The 24,114-nt window shown below is 40.3% G+C and overlaps 1 protein-coding gene across 23 annotated transcripts in view; it reads right to left on the bottom strand.

The window, feature by feature from the left end:
* Window positions 1–15,590: 15,590 nt before the first annotated feature.
* Window positions 15,591–24,114, bottom strand: part of MPDZ (multiple PDZ domain crumbs cell polarity complex component) — a 125,427-nt gene continuing 116,903 nt past the window's right edge. For 21 of the 23 annotated variants that reach the window (XM_067464380.1, XM_067464390.1, XM_067464388.1 and 18 more), the window contains 2 exons: window positions 23,759–23,882; window positions 15,591–19,785 (listed from right to left, as the gene is read on the bottom strand). In XM_067464380.1, coding sequence (XP_067320481.1) covers window positions 19,639–19,785; window positions 23,759–23,882 — 271 coding nt within the window. In that variant the 3' untranslated portion in view covers window positions 15,591–19,638. The remainder of the gene's footprint in view (window positions 19,786–23,758; window positions 23,883–24,114) is intronic. The other 2 variants (XM_067464386.1, XM_067464396.1) reach the window with 2 other exon arrangements.

Raw genomic sequence — 24,114 nt, 5'->3', positions numbered from 1 at the left:
GATGACCTTGAGTGAGTCACATACTCTTTGTCCCAGAAGATAGGTTGCCAGAAATCAGAAATGATTTTAATGCAAACAACAAAAGGCAAAAGCCATGCTGGGACCTTGCCTGGGTGGGTGTTATTAATATAAATTATTATCCCCATGACTAGGTTATGTGTCCAGAAATGATGTTAATTCAAATCTAAAGAGATGTAGATCTTTGGAAGGTATCCAGTGGAAGTAGTTGTAGATAGTGTTTGCTAATTGAGGCCTGCCAAAGGAGAGAATGAGTAACATTGGCTCCCAGTGTTTCTGAACCCAATGCAGTCTTTCCCTTATTCTTTTCCTAACTCAAAATGATTTTGGTTTCACAATATCCAAAGAACTGGCTGCTCACCTTTTCAAGTCTGGTAGGACAAGAATGAAGCCTCCCTGGCCCTCTTATGGAGAAGCCCCATCTGGTTTGTTCCTAAAGAATTCTGGGAAATGTAGTTTAAGGAAGCTAAGGATCTCTCTGGCTAAGAATGACAAAGGCTCTGCCCTAAACTACATTTCCTAGAATTCTCCAGGAACAACCCAGGCAATTAGGAAATGTGGGCCTGTGCTTTGGAACTCCAGTGTGATATTGTCATAGATTTCACGTGGTGTTGACACAGTTCAAATCTGTCTTTCCCCATCTCTCAATTTCACTATCTCCCCAATACCAGTGCAAGCGTCCCCAATAACCAAGCAAGCAAGCATCAAGCTAGAGAGAAGGAAGTGAAATGTGGGAGATTGAGGCTTTACAAAAAGAAGCTTCTTTGTCAGAGGCTTTGTTAACTGAGATACAGCTTCCACGATTGTGGCAGCCAGACTTTTGTACTCCCTCAAGAATTTTGCAACTCTTTTCCAACTTTGAAGGTAACTTTTTAAAAAAAATTAGGCTCTTTTCTTGGGACCACTGTATCCAGGCATGTAGCCGGGAGGGGGGGGGGTTGAGGGGCTTGAGCCCCCCCCCCCCGAAATTCTCATGGTGGGCCGCAAGAAGGCCTTACTGGTGCATTATTTAAACTGTTACGTTTATTCATATCATGATCTGATCACCATACTCAATATGTTCTATATGCATGGGGGTATTGGGGTAACAATACAAAAGGTTTGCTAGGGTAGACCCTCTTTCCATCAGACTCAGCCCCTCCCCCCCCAAAAAAATCAAAATCCTGGCTACGGGCCTGACTGTATCATTCCATAACCTAGTGTTATCATTTATTTATTTATTTATTTATTTATTTATTATTTAAACTTATATGCCGCCACTCCCCTGGGGCTCGGAGCGGCTTACAAGAATGGCTAAAATCTAACAAAGTTTAAAAGCAATTTAAAACAATTTAAAAACAACAGTATCAAACATTAAAAGCCTGTCGGAACAGGTATGTCTTACATGCCCTGCGGAAAGCTGGTAAGTCCCGCAGGGCACGAACTTCAGGTGGCAGAGCATTCCAGACTGATGGCGCCACTGCTGTGAAGGCTCTGCGTCTGGTTGCCGTTAGACGCAAGGTCTTGACACTGGGGACTTCCAATAGATCTTGGTCCTCAGAGCGGAGGGATCTCTGGGGTTGGTAGGGGGTGAGACGATCCCTTAGATACATTGGCCCCAGACCATGCAAGGCCTTAAAGGTGAGTACCATCACTTTGAAAGTGATCTGGTGCTCAATTGGTAACCAATGCAGCTGTAGTAAGATTGGTGTTATGTGGCATCTCATCGGAATTCCCGCAAGAAGCCGAGCAGCTGCGTTTTGTACCAACTTGAGCTTCCGAATCACCGACAGAGGGAGGCCAATGTAGAGGGCGTTACAGTAGTCCAGCCTTGAGATGACCGTGGCCTGGATCACCGTAGCTAGGTCGTCCCTGGACAGGTAAGGGGCCAGCCGTCTAGCCTGCCGCAGGTGAAAGAAGGCGGTTTTGCTCACGGCGGAGACCTGGGCCTCCATTGTCAGCAGAGGGTCCAAAAGGACTCCCAGACTCTTTACCAATGATGACGGGCGTAACGCCTCGCCATCCAGGGTGGGCAGATGGATGTCCCCACTGCCCGGTCCACCCAGCCATAGGATCTCCGTCTTTGCTGGATTCACCTTCAATCTGCTGGCACGCAGCCATCCTTTTTGTATGTGTGTATGGACAATAAAAAGCGTTTCCATTTTAATCATTTCCTATACTGCTTTGAGAACATTTTCTGAATGCAAGCTGTGCACATTGAAACGATTTGGAGCCTTTTAAAGCTTCCTCTCAGATCCAATCCAATCTATGTGGTTGAAAAAGTAGGATTTAGATCTGTGCTGTTTTTGAAACCATTCATGAGGGCAGGGCCCAGAAAAAAAATAAGTCTCAATTAGATACTGTGGTACGGGAGGCACTATGTTGTCTGTCATCTCCTTTGGAAGAAGCTGGGTAGAATAGCTGCTGTTGGGAGGTTCCATCTGCACTGACTATTTCATGCAGTTCAGACATAAGCTTCGAACTGTGGTGGCTAGACAACAAACACCCATGAAAGCGCATGAAAAAAAACCCTTAATGTGCATGAGTTTTTTATGGTCTATGTCATCACCATTCAGCCTCCAACTGGTTCCAGGATTTCCTAAATAATCATCCACACAGAGAGACCACTTTGTCACATTGAAACTGACTTGTGGTCAATGTAGATGTGCCCAGAGAGATAGACAGATAGAGGGACAGACAGACAGAAGGAAGCAATTTTCCCCTGTGGTTAAATTCTACCCCCATTTTTACAGGTTTCTCTTTGATGGAGGATCTCAAACTGGCAAATTTAGTTTGTGTTTCCTTTGCAGGCTTTGCTCTGAGCCAACCCTGCAGAAGAACTGCTACACCACGTGATTTGGGATTATTATTTGCTGAGGCCCCCTTGTAGGGTTTTGTTTTTCTTTTTTGATCTGGCAGCCCAATTTATCACAGGCTACTGACTTATTGTTCATAACACCACGTTTCAAGGGGTTATTTATAAAGAACACTCAAAGCTCTTTGGGCATAGGGTGGATTAAGGTTGTTATTCAGTCAATTTTGCTGTCAGGAAAAATTAATGCTTCCCTAATCTGCTCCAAACCTACACTGTTTGATTTAATCATGCAGTGTGAAAGCAGCTGCAGACTATTTGCCTTAACTCCAGTGATACAGCTTACCTGCCAAATAGTCAATTACAGTATTCTGGAAGAAGGAATGGGAGGGGATCTGATGTCATGATTTCACAAGATAAGGAAGCAAGCTGAACATTTCAGAATCCAAACAAACCTTCTCGGCAGTTGTTCAAAGCATGTTATGACCAAGGCCTGGGGCCCATTTATTCTACATAATTTTAGCACTTCAATTCCACTTTAAGTGGCATGGTTTATTTATTTATTTCTCACATTTCTATCCCATACTTCTCAACCCCCGAAGGGGGACTCAGGACGGTTCTATTTTGCGAGGTCCTGGGTTTGCTATCTGGGGAGTCACTATTGCTCTCTGGAAGAGAATTCTGTATCTCCCGCCGAAGATACAGAGATTCTATAATTCAATTGGCGTAGTAATGCTGTAAATGAGTAGTGCAAAAGGGCCCTAAGTCTGCATTAAAATGATGTTCAGCAGTTTTACAATATCAGCTCCAAGTAGTCAGTGTAGATGGGCCCTATGCACCACTCATTATTTCCTACACCTCTCTGAATTGCTCATACAGTTGCAATGCTCACTCATGCATTCACTTCACCACACCATAATTCTGTTTTTATTGTTGTTGTGTTCCTTCAAGTTATTAAACTATGGATGTTGTGTGCCTTCATGTTTGCTTACAGCAAACATCATAGTTTAGGGTTTTCTAGGGCTGAGTGTAGATTTTCATGGCTGAGTCAGAATTTGCATTCTATAGCCTCATCACATTAAGGCTTTAATGCGGACAACCCGGATCTTTTTTGCACAAACAGAATTCTGGGAAAGGTAGTTTGGGAAGGTGAGGATCCCTGTGGCAGAGAATTCAAAGGACCTCACCCTAAGCTACATTTCCCAGAATTCTGCTTGCTTTCAGAATACCAGGACTACCTGCGCTAAAGCCCTAGTATGATGAGGCTGTGGTCTCTATAGTTGCAGTCCAACATTCAAACCACTATTCTACGTTGCTCTTGTTTAACTATACTTTCTTATTAACCAGCCTTATTCAAATCCCCCTGATATTCTATCAATCATCACTTACTTCCAAGAGTCCATTCATTCCTCTCACCAGTTGCATACCTTATTAACATACTATTTAATATGCAAAACAACTTTTTCATAAAAAGACCATGACATCACAGTGGTCCTATGGAGAGTCCTAAGATGCATTGAGACATGCTCATTCTGCTGTCTATGCAGGCTTGGCCAAAGTTTGGAGGCAGGCGGTTTTGGAAAGACATGGCCTTTTTAGAGACCATAGAAATCAGAAAACTCCATAGCCTTTGGGAAGTGTGACACTTTTGGAGATTGGCATTCAACTATTTGGAATAATCATAACCTTTTTGTAAAGTATTATCTTCCTGAGAAGAGTTAAATACTTATTTAAGTAACTCTTCTCCTCAGTGGTAAATATCCACTAGTATTCATGCAAGGCAAATTAGATTTCTCAGTTGTTAGACTGATATACCTGGTTATCTGTTTGAACTGTTAGGAACAAATATATGTCAATGCTCAAAATAGATATCAGATCTTCAGAAGTGTTATTTCAGTTGCCCAAAGACATCTACTCTCCCATAAAATATATTGATTTTAACTCATGCTCTCAAGAGACCAAAAAGATGTAATCTTTGTTTAAAGTAACATAGTTGGTTTACTTACAAACTTCATGTATTCAGCATACAGCTACATTTCTTATTGGTTGAGAGTTTTGAGAAAAACATTCAGTTTTAGTCGCTTCTCTGTTGCATAGACTAACACTCTTTTCAGTCTAATACATTACTGAACATTGACTCAATAAAGACTAACTACACACTGCAACAAAGACACTAACTATTTTTAAACGGTACTGTACTGCTTCTGATGCAGACTCACTTTTAAAATGGAGTCTCAGTCTGAATAGTCCCAGATCTGGTCACATGGTCTGTAGTCCCTCCCACAACCCCAAACAACATAGAGTTAAGGGAAAACTGCATATCAAAATATACATACAATATAGTAAGCAATCACAATTATATGCATAATGAATTATAGGAGGCTTGTAGAAGGTTATTTCCAACAGGAGAAGAAAAGAGAGTTTGGATGATCGAACATCCCTCCATTGTAGGGCCTTTAAATCCAATGACATACACACTCTCACACAGTTGGATATTTTATTTTGAGTGTCAGTGGCTTACAAGCTCCTAAGTTATTTCAATGGAGACATTCTAATAGGTGTGACCAACCCTGTCCTATGTCATTTGCAAATTCTGCCTTTTCTACCAATCTTTGGTATAAATGAAATCTTTCATTTGCTCCATTGTATTAACTGAAACATAAGAGTTGCTGATGTCTCACTTCTAATGAAAAGGGGCAGAAAACAATTTTTTTAAGTTCTGGAAATGGTTTAAGGTGGGTTTGTATCCAATCCTTCCCCTTTCCTCTCCCTTTGGTGCATATTCAGTTACAAAGTGGGTCAGTCATAGTGAGGCTTGTACTTTAAAAGCTGAAGAAGACTTTATTTCTGGACGTCATCACAACCTCTCACAGTGGTATCCAGTCTGCTTTTCTTAGCCTAGATCTCTTCATTAAAGGAACCATTTCTATTTTTGGCATATTGCAAAGATGAACTGAACAACAGTCCCTGTACATTTAAACTTACAACTTAAATCAAAAGCAGGTTTCTGTATTGCAAGCATCTCTTAGCCTGGTGAGCATGTTTTGAGGGAAAATCCAAGTGTGAGTCAATTCTGCAGTGAGCGGTTTCCTTTTAGTAAAGTTTAACACAGAATGATATTGCCATTGGCGTGATAAGAATTGCATACACCCTGGAGTCTTGTTTTGTAGAAAATCTAAATGTCAGCATTTAACAATGCAGTAAAATTATTCAGGAAAAGTTTTCAGATATGAAGCCTCAGAAGAGTCTGAGAAAAGAATTTATGACAGGGGTCCTATAGTGCAGAGTTGAAGCCTCACTCACAGGGGAGACACAGCTGGAAACATCCTTCTGCTTACATCCCGATGAGCAGTTGAATAGATCTTCTTCATCCAATGCAGCTGCTGGGAGGACATTTACATATTCTTACGGTAAGAATATGTAGGCCCCTCAAACTAGTATTGAAGAAAGTGCTTTCACTGTACAGAGGAAATCCTGGAACCAGTTGGGAGGCCTGGATGGTGATTGAACAAACCACAGAGTACTGATGTGCTGGAGCATGCAAGAAATCAGTTAGTTTGTGTGTCAACTGTAAAATAAGATGCACAAAACTGGTTGGTTGGGCTATGCCCGGGGAGATGGTGGAGTCTGGGACTTTTGATTACTATTACAGTTTTGTTTGGGTTTGAGCTGTGCGGGTGCTTGCAGAGAAGCAGAAAGAGAGAGTTTGGAGTGTGCCCTTGCTTCATGTGCTGCTGAAGGAGTTTATCCACATGGACAAAAGAAATACCATTTTAGATCTCTCATAAAAGGACATTATGTGAGTTGATGCTACTGATCACACTGTACATGTTTTTCTGGATTTGTGAAAAGTAAACTACTTGTTCTTTACTGTTCACCTGCGTAGCATATTTTATTTCTCTGGCAAGGCAGTGTGTGGGCTGATCAAATGTGAACTACATGTGGTTTATTTCACATTACATCCCATAATGTACATTAAGGGCTTTCTTTTGTGCATTTTTGTGTCTGGCCACAGCAGTTTGAAGCTGTGTTTACTGTAGATGGGAATGTAGGTACAGGTAAAGGTTTTCCCCTGACATTAAGTCCAGTCGTGTCCGACTCATCTCCATTTCTAAACTGAAAATCTGGCATTGTCCATAGACACCTCCAAGGTCATATGGCCGGCATGGCTGAATGGAGCGCCATTATCTTCCCGCTGGAGCGGTACCTATTGATCTACTCACATTTGCATGTTTTAAAACTGCTAGATTGGCAGAAGCTGGGGCTAACAGCGGGGGCTCATGCCGCTCCCCAGATTCGAACCTGCAACCCTTCAGTCAGCAAGTTCAGCAGCTCAGTGCTTTAAACCACTGCACCACCGTGGGCTCTAGATGGGACTGTAGTTTTATTGAATGCAGAACAGTTATGGATCTAGGTTATGAATCTGTAATTGCAATACAGAATGACAAGCTACGTTTCTAAGCTCTGTTGCCTACTTGTTAGAGGATGATACATATTAAGCTTTAGAGCAGGGCTGAGGAACCCGCAATTTCTCTATATTTCTGGACTCCCACTCCCATCAGCTCCAACATAGCCAATAGCTGTGATGAGCTGCTGATTCCCCACATTAGCATTATGGAAACTACTGCTTATTATAATTCACATTTGTAATTTGTAAAATCATAACTGATCATATCTTAAGACAAACATTAGGAGAAACAGCTTAATGAAGCAAACATAATAACTTTTACTTTCCCTGGGTGTGAATCTTGATAGAAATCAAGTTTTATTTGTTTAACTATGGTGCCAGCCAAAAATCCCTCATTGTCAAATATACATACCAATGGGATAGGAATGTAGGTCCTCCAACTTTGTAGAGCTAATAGAGGAAAAACAGAGCTCCAGTGACTCAAAGTGGATAAATAAAGCCAGAAAGTCTTTTTTTTTTTTGCAAAGCATTTGCCTTGATCTTGTTTGAACTTGGACTCTGATTCCAGCATGCACAAGTCTGGTGTTGAATAGCATACTATTGGTTATTCATGCATGATCAGTGAATGTTGATTTAGCACAGCTTTAATTGATTCTTATCACCAGAGAAGGTTTCCCCCTCCAAACTACAGAAGAAGAAAAACTGGGAAGAGAATGGGAGATAGATTATTAACTTCAATTGAACTGGGGAGAAATAGATTAGTTTTTAGTTATTCAATCATATAATACATGGTTTTCCCACAATGCAACAGGAGTTAGTGGGAGGAATGTATAACTGGAGACGATCAAATTAGGATATTTATCTTGAGGCATATTTTTAAAACAGATGTGCACGTTAAATCTGGTGGCTGGCTGGAGTAGAAATGCTCCAGATGGTCCCAGGATCCCACTCCCTCCAAACCTGCAATGGTGGTGAGTTGAAGTCTATACAATTCAGCCAGGCCAAGACCATGTCAGCTCCACTGGATTGTCACCTTGAATCCCTGTGTTACCCTCATTGCTGCCAGCCATGTGAAGTCCTGGCTGTTGTGGGTACTCCTTTCTGGTATCAGCAGAAGCACTCATGTGACCCGAAAGAATATGTTGAGTGCAGAGCAGTGTTTCTCAAACTCTGCTTCTCCAGGTGTTTTGGACTTTAGCTCCCAGAAATCCCAGCCAGCTTATCGGTTGTTAAGAATTGTGGGATCAGGAGGAGCAGAGTCTGAGAAACACTGGTGCAGAGAAAAAGATAGTGGCAGTGCCCCATATAGATAGTGGAACAGTCCAATTGGACCCAATCTGGCTGTCCACACAGCTATGAAGTCTCCAGGATAGTTTAGATTTCAATCAATTTCCTGTATATCCTCCAAATTTTACTGACATCGGGCTAGGCCAGATTAACCCATGATACTTACTGGAAATGAAGAACTGGTATGAAGATAGTCAGAAGCCAACTTGGTGAGTCTGGGTTTTAATGCTTGTGTAGATGAGCCCATTGTCCCTCTCCTAGAGCATGAGTCAGCTAAGTCAGCCAGCTAGCTCTGATGATAATGATTAGTGACATTGAAATGATTGGTTACTTGAGGAGTAGGTGACCTTTTAGCTTTCTTCTACCAGCAATCCAATTGTCAAAAGCAGATGACACAACATGAAGAAATGAAAAAAAGAAAAAAAAAAGGGGGGGGTAACTTTATATGCTTTATTTATCAAGTGATGAGATCTCCCATATCCCCTTTAGCAGCACTTGATCATGTGCTTGAAATTAAGAGATTTATTTCCATATCCTCTTGTTTCTCACAGTTTTTACCTGGGCCTCCTGGGAGAAATAAAGAACTGTTGCTACATCCTCTCTCCCTGTGCTATAGCTCTTGTTCAGGTGTTAGATGAACTCTACTTGAAATCAGCTGAAGTGGAATCAAAATGTTCTAATTCTGTGGTGTGACTAGTGATTGATGATCTACATACCAGGAAGCCAGACTGGAAAATATAAGTTTCCTTATCCCTCAGTGCTACTGCTGTTTTCATTGCTGCAAGACTTATGTTCAAGGTTGTTTTGAGGACTGTGGGACTTGCAACAAGAGTGTTTTGGAGAGAGAAAGAAGCAGGGAATTCTTCTTCATCTCAGATTTCTTAATCCAAAAATAGAGAATACTTTTGGGGCTTGAAAATCTTGAATCATCTTTGAGCTGAGCTTTAGAAGCCCCTGAAATTCAGTGAACTCCAATCTTAGCATATTTTGATGATTTAAGAATGTGTTGCTAGATAAACTAAGTATATGTTCTTAAATCATGATCAGGATTATTTGTCAGTGAACCAAGAGATAGAAAAATGTTTTTGCTGATTTCCCCCGTTTCCTGACTTGAGTCAAAAGCATATGCCAAAGTATGATACCTGTATATCTTTTGATTGTAAGATGCACACTAATTTAAGTATTATGAACAGAATCACCTGTGATTTTAAGACATACTCTATTTTTAGAGGTGTTTATATGAGGGGAGGGGGTGTGCATCTTCGAATTGAAGAAATACAGTACAATGTGTGTGTGTATCTACACACACACACACACACACACACACACGCAAGAATGAAAGAATCAGGGAAACAAAGGTTGGTTCTTTACTGCTCTCTGGTGTTCATATGAAAAAATACATTCAGCTGATTGTAAGCAAATGTGCTATTCTTCAACCCTGTTCAAGCCAAGTATAACTTGGAAGGTCTAAACACCCACTGAATGTTTAGAATATAATATAAGTAGAACTATTCGCATACTTGATCCAAAGGAAGCTCCATTGAATTTGGTGGTCAAAATCCAATTATAAAATCACAATGAGAATAAACCCACTGAATAAATAAGATTTATGCAATTGTAAACTCAGCCACTAATTCCATAGATGATGATGATGATGATGATGAATTTATTACCCATCTCTCCCTGCAGCTTGATGTGAGACAGAACATTATTAAAACAAAAGATAAATCACTATTAAAAGACATACAAGATGCACAGAGTTAAAATACAAGTTAAAATTCACTGATTAAATGCAGATTAAAATTCACAATTTAAAATTGACTGGGTAGATAAATGCCAGTTGGGACTAGCAATTTGATTTATGCCACTTGGATGAATCTTGATAAGGACTGCCATCTTAGTTGTCTGTTTTTCAAAGCAATTCTAATTTTGAAGACAGTTGAGCAATTGCTACTCCTACCGATTGTGGCAGGGAGATCTGAATGCTTAAACAGTGTTTGTACTCGCTTAAACAGTGTCTCAAACTGTATTGACAAGGCAGCCTTGGTGTTCACTTGTTTGCATGGAACTTCTCTGTATTTGTTCAGTTCAAAGGCCATGTCAACTAGCAAGGCACAATCATGAACTCTTTCAAAATAAAGAATACCTGATGAGAAAGGTTAAGTTCAGTGATCACACTGGAGGTGCAACTGTGTACACAAGACATGTAAGTCACTGCAATCTGAATTATTTCCTTGAGTGCAAATATTCAGAAACTATTGGGAGGGGTATAGCTGTGTGTACTATTTATATTACATGAGAAATGGTATGGGTATCCTCCACCCTAAATCTGATAACCTAAACTAGACTGTTTACTTTCATCCAGGTCTCCAAACTGCAGTATATAGAAGTGTAGTTCCAAACTATTATTTGGCAGTTTAAATGGGGCACAAGTGAAAAGATATAAGTGTGAGCTCTATAATGTCCAAACTAAAGGTCTACACAATATGATTTCCTGGCAAGCTGGAATGTGTCCAGAGGAGGGCGACTAAAATGATCAAGGGCCTGGAGAACAAGCCCTACGAGGAGCGGCTTAGGGAACTGGGCATGTTTAGCCTGAAGAAGAGAAGGCTGAGAGGAGATATGATAGCCATGTATAAATATGTGAGAGGAAGCCACAGAGAGGAGGGAGCAAGCTTGTTTTCTGCTTCCCTGGAAACTAGGATGCGGAACAATGGCTTCAAACTACAAGAGAGGAGATTCCATCTGAACATTAGGAAGAACTTCCTGACTGTGAGAGCCATTCGGCAGTGGACCTCTCTGCCCCAGAGTGTGGTGGAGGATCCTTCCTTGGAAGCTTTTAAGCAGAGGCTGGATGGCCATCTGTCAGGGGTGATTTGAATGCAAGATTCCTGCTTCTTGGCAGGGGGTTGGACTGGATGGCCCATGAGGTCTCTTCCAACTCTTTGATTCTATGATTCTATGATTCCCTTGGACAATTGATTGGTTTCTGTATGAAGACCATTCTGGACTAGTGGTCTGAAGAAAGAAGACTCTTTTATGTCTGTATGTTTGAGCCAGCGACAGTAACAACTCCTTCTAATAATGTGCAAACTTCCACACATTCAGAGATAGGTTACCAATCACAAGGATCTGTGAAAAATGAAGTAAAGAAATAACCCCTACCTGTTTTTTTGAGGGAGGGGCTATTGTAACTTCTTCTTTTGTTTTTTGCAGTTAGCTTCTTAAAAAATAATTACTGCTCAGTATGCAAACGTCACCTAAGGACAATGTCTAAGGACCCAGTAAATCATGGATAAAAGAGTTGAGTTATCTCTGAATAATTTCTGGTGTCTGGATCAAAGTTTTGGGGGCTCATGAAATGGTCTATTGTTGCCCACTGACAGGTAACAGTGGGTAGCTATTTTGACAATCCTTGGCAAGCAGGAGTGAAAGAAATATAAGTTGTAGTGACATTTTGGATGGCACCCATTACTGGTATTACCCAACCTGAATGGCATGTGATGAGTTGACAAATGAGAATTGTCTTAGGACAGACTTGAGAAGGTGATAGGAAGGAAGCATTACCCAAATAAATTGAATTGGGTGATGGGGTGAGTTTATCTGTCCTCTCAAATGAAAGTCATTTTTTTCAGGAAGAACTTTCAGGTCAAACTCATAGCAAACTTGGAACTAGAAAACACTCATGTACAGGACCTAGTTTTACACTTGAAGCTAGATCTTCCTAAGAGCAAATGTTTGGTTTGTACTGCATCCAGGTAATACGATCTTAGCAAATTAATATTTCATATTGATTAATTTTGAAGACTTAGATGTTAACAAAACAAACTTTAGGGACAATTGGTGCATTGTTACTAGTTCTAAGAGCCGGAGTATGTGAAAGATATTCCAGTTTAAGGCAACCAGTGGTATTTTACGTACTCCAAATCCTTGCTTATGATGGATGTGTCACCTGATTAATTTCCTCCAACATGATTTTCAGATTCACATATTGCAGCAAACTCCCTTAATTGAACTCTAGTGTTCAAAACTGCACTTTGATTGTTTTCTCATAACAAAAGATTTCTTATTTTTAAGAGAATAAAAGAAAACAAACCTGAGGAATCAGTGGGTTTGTGTATGTGCTTTCAAGTCACCTGTTGACTTATTGGGACCACATGCATTTCCTAGGATTCCTCTGAAATGGAGCCTGCAATACCTGGTATTTGTTGGTGGTCTCCCAGTCAAGTCTCTCAAAAGGAAACCAATATTCAATCTGAACAATATGGGATGGATGAGGGAATAGGGGATATGCAACCCAAAATAGATAAAGAAGTACTCAAAGTATACCTGGCTACTCTAAACAAGTTCAAATGTCCACAGCCAGATGAACTACATCCAAGAGGATTAAGGGATTCAGAAGTCATTGCAGAACTACTGGCAGTAAACTTTGAAAATTCTTGGAGAACAGATCTTGGAGTCTTAGTGGACAACAAGCTAAACATGAGCCAACAATGTGATTCAGCAACTAAAAAAGCCAATGGAATTTTTGGTTACGTGAAAAGGAGTACAGTGTTCCCTCGCTACTTTGCAGTTCGCTTTTAGCAGACTTGTTGTTTTGCGGGTTTTTGAAAATATTAATAAAAATATTAAATATTTATGTCCAGTGGAGGCCAGGGACCCTGGAAGTGTGGCGGCCTGAGGCACGACAGGGAAGGCCTGCCTCCCTGGCTTGCTGCTGTCTGCGTGGCTCCAGAGGCTCTGTGGAGGCGGGCAGGTGTCCTTGGTATGGGCCGGGAGGCAGGTAAGGAAGCACAGCTAAGAAAATAATATATAAAATATATAAAATAATGTATAAATATTAAAATTGATATGGCATCCCCACTTTGCGGATTTTCACTTAATCCTGGAATTGAACCCCCACGATAAGTGAGAGAACATTGTATAGTGTCTAGATTAAGGAAAGTCATGGGGCCTTTCTATTTGTCTTTAGTTAGACCTCACCTGAAATACTGTGTCTCATTCTGGGCACCACAATCCAAGAGAGATATTGACAAGTTGGAAGGTCTCCAGAGGAGGGCGACTAAAACAACCAAAAGTCTAGAGACCATGCTCTATGAGTAGCATCTTAAAGAGCTGGGGTATTTTTAGCCTGCGGGCAACGCGCCTCCTCCTCGTCACTCAGCCGGCGTCGTTGCTAGGGAGGGGGTCCATGCGGGGCGGTTGCTAAGGGCCGAAGCGGCGAGGAGGCGCGTTGCCCGCAGGGGTTTCCGCCCGCTCTCTCCCTCCGAGGCCAGTCTGTGGGCTCCGCATCCTTCCTCGCCATCTGCACAGCTACGTTACGCTCGTCTCTCCCCCTTTGCTGCCCATCCTCCATGAAAAGGAGCCAAACAAACCTCGTTGGGCCAAGGTAAGCCTTTGGGGCGAATGCCGAGCCTCAAGGAATTGTGGGAGTTGAAGTCCACCACACCTGGAGGGCCGAAGGTTCCCCATGCCTGCACTAGAGCATGGATCCACTTTAATTCTGCAGGAGGCAGCAACTGGATTTAAAGTGGATCCATGTGCTAGTGCAATGGGTTCAAATTAAACCTGAACCGTTTTGCCTCTACACTATCTTAACTACTTGGAAGGTGAACTTGCTGTGAAGGGAACAGATCAGAGACTATATAGTTGAATCAAACAGGAATTTATTAACTGACAATAATTTTAGACTTTTTCTCCTTCTGAGTCTCGCTACAAAGTCTTTATGAGGAGAGGTAAAGTCTTTGAGATAGACACAGTTCTGGCTGAACTGAGGCTCTTGAATCTTTATTTCTTCTTATTGTCACTTTCTTGTATGGTATTCAACTGTGTCTAAGTTGGTCTCAATATTTAACTCTGACTGGACTGAATACAGCTCCAATTGGACATGCTATTTTGTAGACTTTCCAGCTTTCCTCTCTCTTCACCTTCCAGTCACAAAAGGCTGACTCTTCCAAGAACCAGAAGTGCTTTGCCTGAGGCTTTGCTCCTGGGGGGATTCTTAAAGGGGCAGGATGGGAGAGGCTTCAAATGCAAAGAGGTGGTCTAGACTGACCCCCCCAGAAACCAAACATAAAATATTAATCCCTCTAACTAAAAATGGCTAAACTAGGGATAAACAGAGAGAATCTTCATAGGGCACAATATGAACATTAGGATAGAACTTCCTGATGGTAAGAACTGTTCAATAGTGGAACTCACAGTCACAGAGTATGGTGGAGGCTCCTTCTTTGGATGTTTTTAAACAGTCCATCTGTCAGGAGTGCTTTAATTGTGCTTTTCCTACATGGGGTTTGGACTCGATGGCCCATGTGGTCTCTTCCAACTCTATGATTCTCTCAGGACTCACTCTGCATAGCTTCCAAGATCAGACAGGATCTTGTGTCTTTAGGGTATTTAGGCCCTGAATATATCCAATAGTCAGAATATTTCATTGCTTTCATGTATCTAAAATGTTTGAAAACTGCTCACACATGGATCATTCTCAACCACATTAAGATGTATTATTTGCCAATTGCCATTAGTGGAATGGAAATTCCAACCAGTGTCATGTACATAATGACCAGTTTTCACACAATGATGGCTCCCTCACAGCATACCTGTGCATAAAACCATGCTTTTAGAGAGTTTCAACAGAAATGTCACATTAACTACTGGCTCTTAAAGGCTTGTGAACATGGAATTTATTCAGTAACTATGGTGCTGAAGTGTCTGATAAGATTGCTTGTGCCTTGGAAAAAAGTTACATATTTAAGAACTAAAAACACCTTGCTGACTCAGGTTTCTGGGTAGAGCAGTAGAAAAAGTAAACTCCAGAATTCTGAAATCATCCATGACTTGTTGGTTCTTTCTTATCTTGCACAGTTGCTCAGGATTAGAAAACTGAAGTGCTCAATATGTAAATATTAGTTTGTTTTTAGCAGCCATTTTTGGTAGTGATGATGACCTCTAAAAGATTCAGTAAAGATGTGGTGTTGTGCAAATAATTAGTTCTTTGTTAACCAAGTAAGCAGAATTGACGTCATAGTGCTTCTGAAGGTCAACTCCATAAAATCAACCTCACGAAATCACCGAGACACCTGGAAATTGTTCACCACAGACAGCTTCACATTTATTAAACTAAAATTCTGCATTTAGACACAATGGCAGTAATAAAATATCTGTACACTACATCTGTTACAAATATAGAGAATATTTCAAGTGGTTGCACATATTGTAAAGTAGCCATGACACATTCTAAGCTGTTAGTGCATACAAGACAGTAATTCAACGCTGATTGCTTCCAGTTACTGTATTTTATGGGGACTAGCCCATGGAACATCTGTAATTAATGATACCAAATGACTTCATTCATTTAAATTTTTCTTAACTAACAGATTTCTAAAAATAGCTCTAGAAACGTCCTACTTCCCCCTCATTCTGAAGAAAAGCTACTTGTGCCTCTCCTATTTTTTCTCACTGGTTTGTCTTTAAATTTCCCCTTTCATTAAACATCAACAATTCAGTCAATAGCCTCTTATATTTTCTTGAAAATTTGTGAGGCAATCAACAAGACTCAAGAAAACAGTAGGAAACTGATGACACATCTTTGTTCTGGTGAATGAAAAACCTTACTTTTCCATTATAGTTTAAAGAGAGAATGCATCAAAAGATGTGACACTACTTTAGCAACAAGCATAACATATTGCTATGAAAATTAGTTTAAATTTTTCCCATTACAATGTTCTAAGGAAATAGCACACATTTGGATAGCCTTCCTAATTTGGCTGTAAAAGTTTACTGTCTTATGAACTCTGTTGTCAAGTGGCTATTTCCAGCATAAGAAAGGGATTTGGGGATGGGGAAAATGTTTCCTGCAAGACTTGTACATGCTTAACCTTTTTTTCAAGCTGCTTTCATAGACTTCACAGTCTTCTCCTCTGGTACAATATTTTACTTGAAAATTAGTTTTTCTTCTTAGTAGAAGCAATGCCAGCCATTAGTAACTTACAAAGGTAATTTAGCATGAGGCCAGTGCTAGATTGCCTTAAATCTATAGAAGTTTCCATTCTCTAAGAACCCTTGATAGTAAAGCACAAAGTGATGCATCATGATTTCCACAAAAGGGGTAAAAATGGAATGCTTTAAACAAAATGAGACCTAACCAGCAAGCCCTGAGAACAGTGAAAAACCTTGGCATATCTAGGATGGGTAGGAAAAGGACTTGTGGTTCTTTTGAACTTACTTTCTTCTGCAGCATCTCTCTCTCTCTCAAAGTCATAATTAACCACTGCTAACTCTCTGAAAACTAGGTACATGCTACAGAGAAAAGAAAGGGTTCACAAAATCCTGGTTTGGGCTATTCTTATGAAATTTAAACTTTTAATGTAGGATAAGCAGAATAAGATAAAATACAGAGGGCTCTGTGATGCCCATAGAAAACTGTACTGTATACAACATTATATGCAGATTGAAAGAGTAGATACTCACAGGGGACAGAATGGCAATACACTATAAACACCAACTCAGAAAAAAAGGAGTTCAACAGGACCTTGTCCTATTTAGGTGTGTATAGGATTACAGTCGAAGTCACTTCGATCTGGGTGAATATACTTAGGATTATTATGCTTTAAACTTTTGCTTCTCCCTCACCGATTTCTGAATATCAACTGCATATGTTTTCAACTGCAAATTATTTTTGTTCCTTGTTTTCCTTCAACATCACAGAGCTACTCTTTGTTTTAAGAATCATATGAGTGAGAAAAATCCAATGTGTCCTAGGGTTTGGTATTGTTTGAATATGCACAAAGTTAAGCCCTATAGCAGTAATCACAAAAAGGTTTAAAATTAATGTATGCAGAGGGGGCATTGCAGGACCTCGCCATATTGTTACATCCATCATTTCAGATTTGGAGTGATAGTCTGCACAGGAGAGTCTAAGCGTCTCTCATCAGAATTCATGACTGCAGATGTGGTATGATCATGGTGGGAGCCTAGTGTGCTCCTTATGTCCTGATATTAACCATTTTATGAGCATTTGAATTAAAATACCAGACATGAACAAGAGCAAACAACATCCAGCATCAAATAATGTCTGGGGATGAGAAGCATTTGTTCCCGTCAACCACAAATATAATATCCTGTTATGAGGAATAAATTTTCACAGAAACAAGTTCTCACTGTACTGATAAGAAAGAGCAAATAATCTATTTGTTATGAATTTAGGTATACATCATATAAAAACAGCAGGCACAGACAGCTCTCTAAAATTTGCCCCAGATGTGATCTCTCGTTCCTCTTGGCTCCTGGCAATAGTGATTATAATTCTCTTTGGGTTACATCCCAAAACTACACTTTAATTTTACAGACATCTCTTGAATTGCATTCACAACCTCTTAGAGAAATGACGACAGTACAAGAATGGAATCATAAGGTTGAGGGTTGACTATGTTGCCTGGAGGTTTCTGAGAGTTGTAGCTCCAAGAATTAACTCTTCTAAACTATACTTGGAGAGACTTAAGTATGATTTAACGCAATGCCTTCCTTAAGACATCTGACTTTATACACTTACTAACTCAGGTTTCTGAGTAAGGATGGGCTTTAGCTTTTTTTTCTAGAATTCAAAGGTTTTAAAAAACAAATAAAAACAAATGTATGAGTCTCAATGAATTTTGCAAAAGAATCCAACAAAAATATTCCATCACTTCAATACATTCACTTCTCAGTTTGGAGAGTACTAGGTTGTATCTGTTTATATATAAAATGGGTAGCAATCCCAATTCATCCCTAAAAGCCAAGAGTTCTAATCCTCCAGACTTCTGAGAGTTCAAAAATTTATAGTTCAAAGTTTGGAAAAACAAATTAGTTTCATCTTTTACCACAGCGGGATGTTTTAAATTCTTCTGTTTTTCAGATGAAGAAATTTTCAAATGTTGATAAATTCATATCCTCCAATTCTTGAAATGAAGTTCTTCTGAGCATTTTCTAGGTCCTCCAGCGTGATTCTATAGTATATTTTCACCACAAGTTGTTCATTTCAATAAGGTTCACTATTAGTTGTTTCACATTTTCACTCTAAATTCAAAATATATTCCTCGCAGATACGGGAGTCATGCTGTAACTCATTATATAGGGGATTCCAAATATCATATAGAGGAGGCCAAATTTATATAGTTAAGTACATAAAATTATTGAAAATAACAGCCTCTACATTTACCTTCTAGAATGTTAACATTTCCAAAGTTTCCTCTGCAATTAATATAAAGATTTAGGGTCAAAGCCAGGATTAAAGATCAAAATCTCCACCAAAAGCTATTAGGTGTGTGCATTTATGCATGCATCTGTGTAACAATTAACAATCGCCCCTGTAGGGAATAGTAGACACAATGCAAATAGGAAAATCTGCTTTGCCACTTTGACCTTGGATGGCCTGGCTATCACTGCCAGAAACTGTACAGAGAAGGAAGAGGAGGTGACCTATATCCCTGGGACATAACAGAGAGGCACTGACTGCAATGACGGGCTTTTTGCTACTAGTGAATAAAAACAATGGTCAGAAACGAGTTTTCATGAATGCTGAACAAGCTTCTAAAACCTTTTCTTTTTTTAAAAAAAAAACATGTGTTTTTCCCCATCCAAAATTATTACAGAAAAGGGTTGAAACTTCACATTTGACTGCTGAGCATATAATTAACAGCAGCAGTACAAGTTAATCAGTCTGATCAATTCAGGTTTTTAAAACTTCTGTCTGTTAACTTAGCATTTGTTATGTAATGCTGGTATAAACAAACATCCAAGGATTATGCATGTTTGGAACACCAAAACATCCAACTTATTTCACCCAACACCATGTGTCTCAACATTATCAAAATATCTCTTATTTTTTTTGGTCCTTTTATTCTGCCTCCATGTTGTCTCCATGCCCCTCCGATGTATCTCCTGTCACAGTCCTATACTACAGAACCAATCTCTGAAATCCTTTGCAAGAAAATATTTCTACTGTTTATAAAAATAGGATCATTTGTTAATTTTTCACCTTTGATGTAGAAGAACCTGACAACTTGCAACTACAAGAGAGCTACATGAACATGTCCATTCTCTTTGCTAAACGAATTTGGACAGAGTAATTGTGTGCTGACCTCTTTGGTTAGAGGGTTCAAGAGAGAACAGTCAATGTGACAGTTCCTTTTGTCCTTTTCAGAATAGATACAGCTTCTTCATGTGTGACCCCTTCCAAGCTCTGTCCATTGACAGCGATGATCTGATCCCCTCGCTTTAGGCGTCCATCTTCTGCAGCAGCGCCCTGCAAATGACAAAATAACAAAGTACTAGTCTCGCACATGCAAAGTGATGCAGTACTTTGAATGGAAGCTTGTTGCTCAGTTGCTGGGCTCTCTAGCAAACGTGGCTGTGGTTGGGTGTCTTCAAGTTGTTTTTGACTCATAATTAATGACCCTATGGTGAACCTATCTGGGGCTAAGGAAGTGACTTACTGAAGGTCATCCAGTGGGTTTACATGGTCATGTGGGAAATTGCATCCTGGCCTCTAGAGCCTTAGTTCAACACTCAAACCACTAAACATTACTGGCTCAGTTAGGTTCATATTTTTCACCTCTCTGCCCCCAAATAAAGCAGAAAGGCTCGGCAATTCTATGTTTCCAATTTATATTATTCTAGCTTGCTGTAAGTTTTTCGGGCTGTATGGCCATGTTCCAGAAGCATTCTGTCCTGACGTTTCACCTGCATCTATTGCAGGCATCCTCAGAGGTGGTCAGACCTCACAACCTCTGAGGATGCCTGCCATAGATGTAGGTGAAATGTCAGGAGAGAATGCTTCTGGAACATGGCCATACAGGCCAAAAATCTTACAGTAACCCAATGATTTCAGCCATGAAAGCCTTTGACAATACATGTATTATTCTGACTTCCTGAAATGTTAAACACCATTTTTCATCACATAATAGTCACACTCCCCACCACATTTGTTGGGGAAAGGGGGGTGTAACTCTTATGCAATGGCAAGTATTAACTAGTGAGAAATGCCCCATCTGAGGGGTTTCTTTCACTGTGTAATTGTGATCCCCATGAGGGCAGAACTGCGCAAGTGAGTGCGCTTCATTCTCCCACGTGGCTGTACCCTCAAAAGCAGCACTTGCATGGTGATACTTCATCCACCTGCATGGGTGCACCTTTTAAGGGGACTGCACCTTTTGGAGATGGGGCTTGACTCACCTCCCAGCCCCATAGCACCAAAACTCTAATCTAAATTTTTGCCTTAGTTAACTCGCCCAGGCAAGTGAACCGAGAGTGTAACTAATATATAGGGAATATTAGTTTTTGCCTTCCCAAAAAGCTGAGGGGGGATCTACTATGCGATGGTTACTATTATGCAATGAAATATGATATATCTGGAGAGACCCCAAGTACCTCCAGAAATATATGATATTGCAATTTTTAAAGCAAAGCAGATCTTACTCGATCAGGACCTGAATCATTTCTCTGGTTACCCTGTTACTACCCTAGTATTTCCAGTGAATAAAACTATTTTTCCATTCTGCCATCTCTTCCTTAAAAGCATCATTCTTTTGAGAAGCCCCCACACACAAAACTGTGTACAGACTATAGTTTATGCCACTATCAATATATTCCAGAAATACCAATATTTATCAAGTTATGAGAGCTATGCATGCACTGTCTTCCCCTCCTCCCTCATTTTGCTTCAGAGTTTACTTGCACTTATCTTTATTTGGTGTTACCCTACAACATTCAAGTAAAAAAATAAAATGCTATCTTTTCACTAAAATATTCCTGAACACACAAACAAACAAGCAGGGATGGATTTACAGAGAAAGTGTACTGAAGAGAAGGTCATGAACAAACAGATGCATGCTAGCTAAAAGAAGCTGAGAATGAAAACAAGATCCATAGTAGGTAGGAGTAACATGTTTTTAAAAGAACCAGAGACTGGGCAGAAAATACCCTTTAGGTATATGAATATACATTCCATATGAGCTGGAACACACAATAATAAACAATGAGGACCGTGCAATGAATGAAAAACAGAGGATTAAAATATATCTGTAGATTATCATCCAGTCATCATTTCAGATCATGTGCCTTTCAGGGAGACGGAAAAATGGCATATGAAATGGCACACTAAAGGACATAGAGTGAAGGTCCATTGTTGTCAGGACTCTGCCCTGGCTTGGGAAGGTATCACTTTAGTCGGTTCACAAGCCAAGACAGAGGAAGAACAGAAAAGGCTCTTTGTACCCAGAAAACATTTGAGATTTTGCCACCCCAGCTTTGGCTAGATGGCTCCTTCTCCTTGTCAAGAATGGAGATCTGTGGTAAGTCCTCCAATGTGCTATCCTGGGCCAGCAAAGCAGGAGTCACCCAGAAATGGGCTGTAGACAAACTGACATATACATTAGGGCAGGAGATGACAAAAGTATGTTTCAACGAAGCACCCCCTGTTGTAGAACCCTTCTACTGAAGGAGGCTCTGGCTGTGGCCAATTCTCGTTTATAGTGTTTGGTGAATGTGGCTGCTTGGAGAAGGCACATCTGATCTAGTTCAGTGTGGTATTACATACTGTAGTTTTGGAAACCTGGGGTTTTGCAAGCCAAACAGAGTAATGCTTTGATCCATCTGGTTAGTAGCCAACAAAACCTTCATTTTCAGAGAGATGGAAAAAAAGTTAAAATAAGTGCCTCTGATTTTCAGAATGCTTTGATACACCTGGTTTCAGGGCTCTTCTCACATCTAGTTTATGCCATTATTTTTCCAAGGAGTGTGATGGGTGAAGACAGAAATAAAAAGTATGCGGTGGGAAAGATAGAGTTTATCTTAGGTGATAAAAAGGATCCAGTCATAGAAAAACTGTGACTGTGTCAGCTTTAAATTTGCTCTGAGATACAGTAGTGGACAAGGCAGTGAGTTCTGAAAACCTTCTGACTGAGGTGACTGCAATTGGAAACAAGATGTTGTTAGAGTCCTAAGTGCTCTAATTTCATGTAGTTCACAGGGAGGCTTAGGTAGGACTTGAGTACTGTGCAATCCCAGGAGGGAAATTTATGGATCACAGGGGAGCTGAAGAGGGTTGCCCTGCTGAAAAATCTCGCAATATATGAGGGTTATCCAGAAAGTAAGGTTACAAGGCATGTAGTTCTCATGGGGAATTTTCTCAGAGGAAGTTGGTATCACTGCCATGTAAGTGGGAAGCCAGCAGAAGCGAACGGGCAGTGCCAGTAGCTCATGGACTGGTATTGTGGTGAAGGTTAGAGATGAGCATCCTCATTCCGTTTCCCTCAAACAGCAAAATTTGCACTGTAATACGTTACCTAAATGCTAAGGGCATGAAGGCCCGTGTGATTCATGGTGAAATTGTGTCAGTTTATGGAGAGAATGTAATGTCACGACAGCATATGACAAAATGGATACGGAATATATAGTGAAACCATGAAGAAGCTTTGCAGAGCCATCCAAAACAAATCTCATGGGATGCTGATGGTGGGGGTCTGTCTCTTTCATGACAATGCGTGTCTGCACACTGCTCATGCAACACAAGAATTGTTGACTTCATTTTGTTGGGATGGTTTATGCCACCCCTCTCACAGCCCTGATCTCACACTCAGTGACTATCATCTGTTCACTAAATTGAAGGAACAGCTTTGTGGAAAATACTTTTCCGACGACAAGGTGAAAATCGAAGTGACTAAGTGGCTGAAAAAGGCGGAGGGGAATCTATGGCACAAGTATCAAAACTCGTCCCACAGATGACAAAATGTATTGAACTTAATGATGATTATGTGGAAAAATAATGTAATACCTATGCTACAATCCATGTTAAATTTTACTAAAATATATTCATTCTTTGTATTTTTTTAAAAAAATCTTGTAACCTTACTTTCTGGATCATCCTCGTATGTTAGATTAAGATAAAATCATTGCTAGTATTGTTGTCTGGTTTAAATCCAATGTCAAGATCTGTTAGTTGGAATTCGAGAATATGTTCAATCTTGAAGAAAGCAGATTTAGAAATAAGGCCAGAGAAAGTGGAGGAGACAGACATATGCCTTTTTCTGGGTGAGGCAGTGAGGAACAACTGAAGCATGAAGAGACGAGGACAACAGATGTTCATTTTAATATAACATCTTCTCTTACCTAGCCTGGGCAGTGGCAGGAGTTAACCCATTCTCTGCTGGCTAAGTTGGATATATCTATATCTGATATGTTAATATGGAACAATATGAGTCTTCTGATTTTGCTCTTACCTTTGCAAATACTGTCTTAACATAAATGGGTAGATCTCCATGAGGACTTCCGTACCCACCAACAATACTGAAGCCCAAGCCATCTGGTCCTCGATCCAAAGTGATGGTTTTGTATTGTGGAGGTCTGTAATGAAGGTGGGGATGAGTTCCTCTCTTTGATGCTTGAAGCCCAGCAGTAGTCACATCTCAGCACTTCAGGTTCTTATTCAACAAGGCTCTCATATTCTCACAAAGCAAGAACCCTGAATGTTCACTACAATTTCCTCAAGATTCCCCTCCACACAAACTCATCGGTACACGGATTACTGTCGCATCCGTGAAAAGGTCGGCCCTGAAAAAACATCCTCCCTACCTCC

The sequence above is a fragment of the Anolis sagrei genome, chromosome 2 (assembly GCF_037176765.1).
Source record: "Anolis sagrei isolate rAnoSag1 chromosome 2, rAnoSag1.mat, whole genome shotgun sequence".
In the NCBI taxonomy this organism is placed as follows: domain Eukaryota; kingdom Metazoa; phylum Chordata; class Lepidosauria; order Squamata; family Dactyloidae; genus Anolis; species Anolis sagrei.
The sequence above is the reverse complement of the archived record's forward strand: the minus strand, read 5'-3'. Positions and strand labels throughout refer to the sequence as shown.